At 55.5% G+C, this 10527-nt stretch overlaps 1 protein-coding gene across 2 annotated transcripts; it reads left to right on the top strand.

The window, feature by feature from the left end:
* Positions 1–4420: 4420 nt before the first annotated feature.
* On the top strand, positions 4421–6630 carry LRRC10B (leucine rich repeat containing 10B). Of its 2 annotated transcripts, none has more exons than XM_053562687.1 (2): positions 4421–5767; positions 6171–6630. In XM_053562687.1, exon 1 carries the CDS (start codon positions 4633–4635, stop codon positions 5509–5511), a length of 879 nt encoding a protein of 292 aa, XP_053418662.1. In that variant the 5' UTR covers positions 4421–4632; the 3' UTR covers positions 5512–5767; positions 6171–6630. The 2 variants fall into 2 exon arrangements, with proteins under 2 accessions (XP_053418662.1, XP_053418661.1); XM_053562686.1 differs by having other exon boundaries at positions 4421–5836.
* The last annotated feature ends 3897 nt before the right edge of the window (positions 6631–10527 follow it).

Below are 10527 nucleotides of genomic sequence, written 5' to 3'. Positions count from 1 at the left end.
GCCATTTGCAGGATGGGACAAGCTTTGGCACCCTGGGTGATTTCTCTAATTTCTCCCGATGAGAGTGTCAGTGAGACAGTAGGAAAAGCCCAGGCTTTATAGTAAGATGGACTGGGTTTGAATCCTGGCCTTGCCTCTTACCAGCTGTGTAACCTTGCTCAAGCTATTTAATCTCTCTGAATCAGTTTCTTCATTTATAGAGGAGGGTGGCAGGGAATATAGTTTCTGCCTGGCAGAGCTGTGACAAAGGGTAAATCTGACAACCTGTAGGTGCTCAGTAAATGACAACTATCATTATCATGTGGGAGAGAAGCAAGATGAAGGAGTACCAGTTACACAAGCTCCTTTCCCCCCCCCCCATCTTTCTTGCAGCTGCAGCCAAAGAGATCCTATCGAAATGTGTGCCCTCTGCACAAGGCCCTCCAGTGACCTCTGATCCAGAGTCAAACCCACAGTCTTCACCCTGGCCCTCTCTGGCCAGCCCCCTCCTCTCTCTCTTTGTCTCTCTCTCTCATCTCATCGGCTACCATGCTTCCCCCTGCTCCCTGGGCTTGGGGCACACAGGCCTAGCTCCCTTGCTCTCCTGAAGGCCCAGGCCCACTCTTGCCCCAGAGTCTTGGCACTGCTTTCCCCTCCTCCAAGAATGTGTCCCCTCCAGATATCGTCATGGCTTGCACCCACACCTTTGTTAAATGCCATCGTCTCAAGGAGGGCTCCCTCTGCCGTCTAGTTTTAAATGGCAGCCCCTCTCCCTTTCCCCAGTCCTCCTCTGTGTTGTTCTTTCTCTGTTTCCTCCGCAGTCTGATCATAAGGTGACACATGTATTTTGTTGATGATCTCCACTTGGAAGAATGTAAGTTCCACAAAGGCAGGAATTTTTGCCTAGTGTGTTCACATTCATAGTAATCTCCAGCGCCTAGATACTGCTTAGGTGCTTAATGTTTGTTGAATGAATACCTGAAAGGTGGCAGGAACTCAAGTTCTGGCTGGTGCAGGTAAGGGGAGTGGGCCATGGCCTGAAGGACAGCATCACTTTCCATTTTTTGCCAAATGAGAGAGCTGGACCAGACCCCCAGGAGACCACAAAGCTATGGGAATTGTGTATATCATTGGGTGAGTTCCCACCTCCACTCGTTTTTCTGCAACAAGGTCTCTAGCTTCTTGCAGACATTTAACAGATCCTGTGATCTCCCAGAGGAGCTAAGCACCCTCCCAGCTCTGACTTTTCATGGCTGGCTCTAATAGGCTGGAATCCTTCTTTGCTTTCTAACAAGCTACTATGCTAACATTCGCAGCAGCCAAGTGATTCTGGCACCAAGGCAGGAGTGGGGAAGAAGAGGGGGCTTTGGCAGGGTCAGTGCGGAGAGGGCTAGGTGCCTGTGGGCACGCTGGAGGGGGCACAAAAGAGACTTTTATATCACATGTGCTGTTTTCTTCCTTTTGATTAAAATAAAATAGATTTAAAGTAAGTATGACAAAATGTGAACAACTGTCAATGGGGATATCGGGCATAGCCGTGTTTATCACAGAGAGCTTTGTACCTTTTCTATATTTCAAAAAATATTTAAAAGTACTGATATGGGGGTGGGCACAATTGCTATAGCTCATGATTAGGAATAAAGAGGCAGTTTCTGGAGGCCTGCGGACCTGAACTTGGAATGTTTTTGCAGTGTATGTGTGGGCAGAGGGGATGGCCAGGGTCCAGGAGCCATGCCTAGAGCTGACAGAACCCTCTTCCTCCTCCCTTCCTTGTTCCCCCTCCCAGGTCTCAGTTTCCTGCCTTCCTGGGAAGTGGGGAAAGGCTGAGAGGCTTCATGCTGGGGGCGAAGCTAATTCATTAGTGACGCCTCGACAAGGACCGGGCACCTGCGGTGCCAGAGTGATTCATCATGATGATTGCCCCACTGCCAGCCTGCGTGGGCCCAGAACGCCAGCACATTTTACCTTTACCCACTGAGAAGGGCCTGGTGGGAGGTGAAGGAACAAGATCTACCCAGAGCAAGAAAAAGACTCAGAGAAAGAAGAGGGCTGATCCTCCATGCTTTTGGCCCCAGGGAGCTATGCCAGGCTGGTATATGGGCTCATGTGACTGAAGCCTGTGCCAGCAGAGCCCCAGAGGGCTGCCTGGTGCTGGAGTGCCAGCCTGAGCATGTGGCCAGGCTGGGCCAGCTAAGCTGCCTCCTCCACAGCCAATGTTCCCTCGATGGTGAAACTGCTTGTGGTGGGGGAGAGAGGAGGAAGATGAGGAGAGAGGGAACTTCATCCCATCAGCTTGACCATATAGTTTCCACCTTTGTGGTCCTTGAGGGGCCAGCCTTTCTCTTCCAGGAAGTCCTTCCAAGAAAGGAGAAGGGAGAGAGTTGGATTGGGGCTTACGAGGTCTGGGCTGGGGCTGAGGATCCTTCTACACCCCAGGTCTGGTGTCTGGGCTCTGGGCTCTGCTCATTTCCTGCCTAGTTCTCTACCTTGGCCTAGAGTCCTGATTTCACCTTGTCAGTCCTTCCTAGGATGTGGATCCATAGTTGGTGCCTGGCTCAGAGAAACACCTGCCACTTTTCCCTCATCACCTGTTTGTCCATGACACCCCTTGTTACAACTGCTATTGCTCTGCCCTTTCATTCCATTTATCCAACAAATAATGAGGATCTGAGCACAGAAAAAGCCAGGAGGAAAAAAAAAAAGAATACATGCTAAATGATTTCACTTATATGAAATTCAAGAACAGACGAAACTGATCCATGATGATAGAAGTCAGGATCGTGGTAGCCTCTGGGAGGTGAAGATTGGCGAGATTCAAGGGAACTCTCAGGGTGGTGGGGATGTGACTGGGCTGTGTATATTTGTCACAATGCATCCAATTGTACACTTACAATCTATGCTTTTAGGTGTATGTAAAGTATGCCTCCATTGTTATTAATGTTAACATTTTTCTTCGACTGTTTACTATGTGGCAGAGCTAGTGCCAGGAGGGAAGGGGACATACAAACCTCCCTGGCCCAGCAGCCTATATTCCAGGTGTCCTTGGGCTGGCCTCCCCCTACCCCCCAATGGGGATGGCAGTGAGGGTGGACCAAAGGGTGGGGTGCTGCCCTGAGATCAGCCTATTCGGCCAGTTACATGGGTCACAGCAGTGGGGTCCAAGACAAGGCAGGATGGAGGAGGCATGAGGCCTGCAGACCTAGCTCCTGTCTGCAAACTCTACTACGTGAACTTAAGCAGGTTGCCTAATTCCTGTGGGGCCAAGTTCCTCATCTTTCATATGGGATTCTAATGTCTTCCTTGTAGTTTTGTCATAAGCATCAAAGGCTCTGTTGTGAGAAAGTTCATTGCCAGGGGTCGAGTGGTCCTCATTTCCATTTGTTGGCATGATGTATGGTTTAGGCTATAGGCTCTCTAATCACACTGCCTGGCTTCAAATCCCAGCTGCTCATCAGTTGGGTGACCTTGAGCAAGTCACCCAGCTCAAGTCAAGTCTCTCTGAGCCTCAGTTTCTCCATCTTTGAAATTGGGGTCATGGTGATGAGGGTTTCTGCCTCCCAGGCTGTGCGAAGGACTCCGTGCAATGCTTTTAGCACAATGCTGGGCTTGTATGGGAGGCTCGCGATAAAACGGAGCCAGTGACTTGCTGCCAGGAGCTCTGACAGGAGGGCTCCAGATGGGAGGGGAGGTAAATGGTGGTAGCAAGCAAAAGGAGAAGCGCCACGGAATAAGGGTGGTCATCGTTGGTGGCACTCAAAGGGGCACACTTGTCCCACTCAGTCCTCTGTTCACCGCAACCACACACAGACCTTGGGCATCGGTAGAGGGTACGCAGCTGAAAATGGTGCCCTCAAGAGGGGGCCGTGGTCAAGGAACGGGCATGGAGCAGAGCCAAGTCCTGAATCACCGCAAATCCGCAGTGTGAAAAGGGCCAGAAAGTAACACTGTTTAGAATTACTGCACTGAACTGACCCTCGCAGGGAGCCTGGTCGCACGCCACTGGACGTGAATAGCCCTCCCTCCTTGAGAGCCTCTTGTTCAGAGTCCTTGGTCCTGCGCCCGGGTTTCCTCGGTCTTCAATTTCTTCCTCTTGGACCAGCGGCTCTGGGGTGCGCACAAGCACACAAAACGGCTCGTGTAGTTGGAGGTGTAGACCGCGTCAGATGTCGGGTCTCAGAGTCAGCCCCGCCCCGGGGTGGAGGGGAGGGATCCTTTAGCTCGTGCTCTCTCTGGGGTGGGCGGGATAGGCCGGCAGAAGGCGGATTTGGGAACCCGGACGCAGCTCTGGAGGTTCCTTGGCCCCGCCCCGCCCCGCCCTCCCTCCGCTTCATTGGCAGCCACACGCGCGTCGGGGTTGCCAGGGCGACGGGTCGCTAAGCTGCGAGTCAGCGCTAACCAGAGCCAGTCAGCCTCCGGCGGAGGCAGCGGGGGAGGCCCGAGGGCGGGCGGCTGAGCTCCGCGCGCGGCGGCGGGGCCCCGAGCGGGCGCCTCCTCCCGGCCCGGCCCGGCCCCCCTCCCCGCGCAGGGGCAGGCCGGGGCGGGGGGCCCCGGGGTCCGCGAGCACCCGGCCCCGTCGGGGCGGCCGGGGGACCGCTGGGGTAGGGCGATGCCGGGTGGTGGCAGCGGTGGAGGCCCCGGTTGGGGCCGGTGATCATGGGCATCGCCGAGTCCACGCCGGACGAGCTGCCGTCGGACGCAGAGGAGCAGCTGCGCAGCGGCGAGCAGCAGCTGGAGCTGAGCGGGCGGCGGCTGCGGCGGCTGCCCAGCGCTGTATGCGCGCTGAGCCGCTTGCAGAAACTGTATGTGAGCGGCACTGGGCTGCGCGAGCTGCCCGAGGAGATCGAGGAGCTGCGCGAGCTGCGCATCCTGGCGCTCGACTTCAACAAGCTCGAGCGGCTGCCCGACGGCCTGTGTCGCCTCCCGCACCTCACGCGTCTCTACCTGGGCGGCAACCGGCTGCTGGCGCTGCCCGCCGACTTCGCGCAGCTGCAGAGCCTGCGCTGCCTCTGGATAGAGGGCAACTTCCTGCGGCGCTTCCCGCGGCCGCTGCTGTGCCTGGTGGCGCTGCAGTCGCTGCAGATGGGCGACAACCGGCTACGCGCACTGCCCGCTGAGCTGCCACGCATGACGGGTTTGCGCGGCCTCTGGCTCTACGGCAATCGCTTCGAAGAGTTCCCGCCCGCGCTGCTGCGCATGGGCCGCCTGCACATTCTCGACCTCGATCGCAACCGCCTGGGCGGCTTTCCCGACCTGCACCCTCTGCGCGCGCTGCGCGTCTTCTCCTATGACCACAACCCGGTCACTGGACCCCCGCGCGTCGCCGACACTGTCTTCCTCGTGGGCGAGGGCGCAGTCGAGCGCATGGCCGAACGCGACGAGCCGACACCCCGGCCACCGCCCAGGCGACCGGCGAGGGCTTTTGAAGATGAGGAGGAAGAAGACCTGCTCATAGGGGGCGCTGGATCCCGTGGTCTGCGCCCCGCCGGGGGCAGCCTCCGCGCCCTGGAAGACGCTCCAGGTCTGGGCACCTGAGCCTATGTCTGTGTCATGGGCTTCGGCCACTCTGGGAAGAGGGGCCCTGGGAAGCTTTGGCTTCCTGGGCCTGTGGGACCTTTAGGCCCCTACTTGGAGCAATGGAAGGGCCACACTGGGCAAGCTGCCTGGGGGCCATCTTCAGACACTCCTGGGCAGTAAGAAGACTGGTCCCTGGCTGAACTGTGAGCAGCGGTCAGACCAAGAAGTCTGGGCTGGGTCCAGGATTGACAGAGCAACTGATAACACAACAGAGGTGCCAGCTTCCTTCTGGAACCAGGGCCACAGATGTCCACGGAATCACCATTTCTGGCTGAGTTTGGATGTACAGGGCACCCACCTCCTTCCCTTATACTAGGGTTTGGATCTCCTAGACCTAGGCCCATCCTTTATGGTGCAGGAGACACTACCTCCGGGGTGGACTGTGTACCTGTGTGAGGCTGAACTGCCCTTGGGAGGAGGGCCTGGCCCAGGGCTTGGAGTGGACTGGTGCCCAGGACAGAAGTGGGAAACTGAAACTGAGGCCAAAACACCACAGCTGCCCTCCTCACCCCTTGTGGGGGCTCATAGTACATACCTCCCCAGGCCCCCTGAGATTTGTGTGGGGTACAGAAGGCAGGTTCTCCTCCCCCACCTTACATTTTGTTCTCTTCTCCTAGCGTGTGCCTGGAATCTTGCTGGGTGAAGAGAGCCCTCCCTCCCTTCCCCACAGCCCGAGCCTTCCAGCTGTCAAGTTTGAAAAGAAGCCACCGTGCCTCAGGGCCTCCTGCACTGAAGAGAGGGGCTCTCTGCTCTGGGAGGCTGCTCAGCGCCTCTCCTACTGCCTGCACTCTCCATTCCCTTAAATGGGCACAGCCAGGGTGGCTGGCACAGCACGTGGCGCAGGATGGGCACATTGTGCCCCCACTCCATCACCAGGGACAGCCTTGAGGGGGTGAGGAGAGGGGCCTTGCTCTGTAATTCCCAGGGCCAGGTCTTTCCTATCCAAGCAATAACAGGAGGAGGGGGACAGGGCCGAGGACACTCAGGGACACTGTTGGGGCAGGGGCCCCACATGGTAATGTTTTCTTTAGAAAAAATACTGGCTGTATACATAAATTATATTTCTTGGAGAAAGAATGTGCATTTCCCACATGCCTGTTTATTTATAAGCCCTGGGAGCACTGCGTCCCACTGCTGTGGGGACCCTGAACTCTCTCTGGCACTGCCCTCAGCATGTGCTCCAGCTCTGTGTCAGGCTGACCGGGCTGACTTTTGTATGCTGTCTGTCTGGACAATGAACACTTCTCAGACAGGATTGGCTTTGGCCATTCAAGGCCTTTCTTGCATCCAGTGCACCCCTCCCCTGGCTCCCATCTCTTCCACTATCTATGTTATTCTTTTTCTTTTTTTTTGACATGGTCTCTCTCTCTCTCTCTCTCTCTCTCTCTCTCTCTTTCCCTCCCCCCACCCCTGGGTAGAGTGCATGGTGTCATAGATCACAGCAACCTCAAACTCTTGGGCTCAGCCTCCCAAGTAGCTGAGACTACAGGTGCCCACCACTATGTGCCGGGCCAGTTTTTGTATTTAGTAAAGATGGGCTCTTGTTCTTGCTCAAGCTTGTCTCAAACTCCTGAGCTCAAGCAATCCACCTGCCTCAGGCTCCCAGAGTGCTGGGATTACAGGTGTTAGCCATTGCACCCGGCCTCTTTCTATGTTCTGAATCACCTCAGGCTGGGCTGACCTTTCCCCAGACTGCACCTCCTCCTCCCCTTCTGTACCTCTATACTTGCCTTCCTCCAGCTTTCTCACTCTATTTTCCTCTTTCTCTCTCGTCTCTTTTTGCTCGATTTTGGCATTATGTTCTTCCCTTGTTGTTCAGGAGAATAAATAAATAAATGAATAATTAAAGAAAGGAAGAAAATTGTAAAACCTCAAGCCTGGAGGCCCTGCTCCATGAGAAGATTCTGCCAAACCTCCATCACCATGGCAACAGGGGCTGATGTCATACGGGGCCAAAAGGTCAAGTCCTGCCCAGCGGCTCTGTTGGCACAAGGGCTGGGCCCTGGCTGAGCAGGAGGCTGGGAATGGATACAGAGCAGTCACTTTGTAAGTGACAGTGAAGGCCTTGAGTGGACAGAAGGAGGTGGTGGTTGGGGAGGATCAGAAGGACAGGGGTCTGGGGCTTGGCTGCAGATCTCATACCCTCCATGGTTCCTCCTGTTGAGGTTCCATCACGGTCAACGGGCCCTCCTGGGATCTGGGAACTTGCAGGAAGGAATATGAGAGATCAGATGAGCACACAGATGGGGTAGGAGCTGCATCCACTCAGCAAGTCATGCCCCCCCGGGCCTCAGTTTCTCTTATCTATATACAGGAAGTTGGGTTTATTTAGACCTGATGCTATAGCTCAGTACTCCATCCAAAGTATTTCTTTACCTTCCTTTAGACTCAAGGAAAGGGGGCTGCAGTGGGAGCCAGCAGTAACCCCAGCGTTAACTCAGACTTCCTTGGTCTGTTTCCCAGTACCTTTTTCCCCTGCTGCATCCACTGAGGAATCTCAGTCAGGGCCAAGGCTTTGCCGTCCCGAGATGCACCCTGACTTTTGCTTGTCAAACGTAGCACACTTGGCCACAATCTCTTGCCAACCAAGCAGGGGCTGCCAAGGCTGAGTTTTTCCCCAGGGAAAGGGAGAGGAGATTGTCCAGGCACTTGCTCTCTACTATCAGGAACCAGACCTTCTGGGAAGGTAGTTTGGTTAAAGTGGTGCTGATGCCTGCCTTTAGAGCACTGTCGAGGTTCTCTGTCTCAATGGGGGGGGACCATTTCCACATGGTTTCCACTGCTGGGGACAGTAGTCCCCTCCTCACTGATGGAGAGAGCACTGTATTGGGAGTCCTAGCACGCCCTTCCCTCAACTTCTTGGGACTTTTTGTTTAGCCACTGGGGAGCAGGGGAAGAGGTTCTGGCGCTGTCCAAGGGCACTCAGAGCTGGGTGGGCTGTGGGAGAGCAGAGTAGGTCAGGCTCAGAAGAGTCATGTTTGTGCTAGGATTCAGGGGCTGAGGCCATCGGAGCTGGCAGTCAGAGCAGAAAAGCCTGCTGTGGGATCAGTGATGAGAACGGACAGAGGAGGCAGCAGGGCAGGAAACAGGGCTGGGAGCATGACTTGCCCATATATGGGGGTTAGGGTATGGGAGGACTCCTAGCCCAGTGCTCGCTATCGAGGGAGAACTGCTCTGACCTGGAATGGCAGGTCTCTGAGTGGAATGGATGAGAATTGTCACCTATTTTTCCTCCCCCTCTGAGCTTCCAGGAAAGCAGATCTCCTTGGCCAGCACAGCAGCAGCTGAGTCTCAACTGGGAGGGAGGACCCTTCCCACCCTCGCCCTCACCCCCACCTTTGTTGTTGCCCTTCCCCACCACTTCCCACCCACTGCCGGGGGATTGGGGAGAACAGAGTATAGCAAGCACCTTCCTGCTTCCAAGGCCACCACCTGGGCTTATGCAGCCATCTGTTCCAAAGCTTCCTCAACACACCGGGCACTCTGGTTCTGAAGATGAACATTTATTAGCACACCCAGGCATGCTACACAGAGTGTGTAGTCAGACAGGGATCCCTGCCCGGGGGCTCACAATCTAACAAGACACAACACATACACACAGGACACAGACACAGGGAGTGGGGCATCTTCATGGGAAACAGATGGTCAGGGAGCCACGAGCTGGGGCACACTGTGTTTGAGCCATGTCCTTCTGGTTGTCTTTGCGGGGGAGGAAGAGAAGAGCAGGACTGAGCCCAGGATGGCCTTCCAGAAAGCAGTGGTGTCTGGGAGGGACTTGCAGAAGGAAAACAGAGGGCAGTGGTCCCAAGTGCAGGGAAGGATAGGCAAATGTCTCCCAGTACGTGTGGATCAAAACCGACCCAAAGAAGTGGAAGCAGAGGAAAGAGGCCAGAAGTCCAGGGAAGAGGCCAGGGCTGGTGGCAAGGAACTACCGCCGCTGCTGGGCCCCAGGTGTCTCTACTTTCACACTCAGTTTTCTAGGGCTGCTTTCACAGAGAAAGCCAGAACAGGAGCTCTGTCAAGGGGTGCTCCTGAGGCTACTTACCTGACCCCCAGGGCTCCCTCCAATCTCTGGACAGAGATCAAGAGCCACAGGATATAACCACCTTTTAAAGGGATGTTTAAACTGGGTTATAAGAAAGGAAGGGGCACACATCTTTAGGTGGGGTGCTGAGTGCAGTCCAGGAGGCAGCTGCTGGCCCCAGTGCTGAGCGCAGGTGACATGCAGGTCCACTTCACTCCAGAGTGGGGTGGGGGCCAGCAGGTGGACATGCGACAGTGGGGATGGGCTCGTTCCTTTTGTGCCTGTGTCTGAAACAGATGTAGCACCTTCCTTCTGAAGTACCCTGAGAGCTGCTAGGCCTCAGCTTGCCCTGGGCAGTGTAGTAGGGAAGGGATTGGGTGGTTATTGCTTTGTTGTGGACAGAGGGAACAGGGCAGAGGGAGGAGGCAGCCTGTCCAGGGTTATGGAGGCCAGAGAAAGAAGGGATTGAAACCCAGATTCCCAGGCTCTCAGGCTAAAACTTGCTCTTTGTGTTAGACTTTTCTAATCTAAAGAAAGCAACCGAATGAGGGTTAAAAGAAGCCATAAGCTCAGCAAACAGACCCTGAGCTCTGTGTCTTTCCTCTCCCCTTGGGGACCAGGAAGAAGACATGGTCTTTAAACTCTAGCAGCCCAGCAGGTGGTGAGGAGGAAGGTGAAGAGTCCCCCTTTGGTCTGTCTGACCTACTTTGTAGGGTGGTGAGAGTTCTCTGGGAACTGAGGGAGGGGGATGTCAGGCTGGGTGAGGCCTGAGGCCTAGAGGAGATTCCACTGGTCATCAGTGAAGTCAAATCCCAAAGGCGACAAGCTTGCAGGGGTTGGGGGGGACTCAGCTCAGGGCTCCCATCCCCTTCACCCTGCTGCTGCTTCTGCTGGAGAGGGGAGAGAGGGCTGGGACCCACGGAGGAAACAGCCAAGGCCCTAATTTTTAT

The sequence above is a fragment of the Nycticebus coucang genome, chromosome 14 (assembly GCF_027406575.1).
Source record: "Nycticebus coucang isolate mNycCou1 chromosome 14, mNycCou1.pri, whole genome shotgun sequence".
NCBI lineage: Eukaryota > Metazoa > Chordata > Mammalia > Primates > Lorisidae > Nycticebus > Nycticebus coucang.
The sequence above is the reverse complement of the archived record's forward strand: the minus strand, read 5'-3'. Positions and strand labels throughout refer to the sequence as shown.

Bases quoted from the DNA above. Each gene is read 5' to 3' on its own strand.
- LRRC10B (XM_053562687.1), top strand. From the start codon at position 4,633: ATGGGCATCGCCGAGTCCACGCCGGACGAGCTGCCGTCGGACGCAGAG.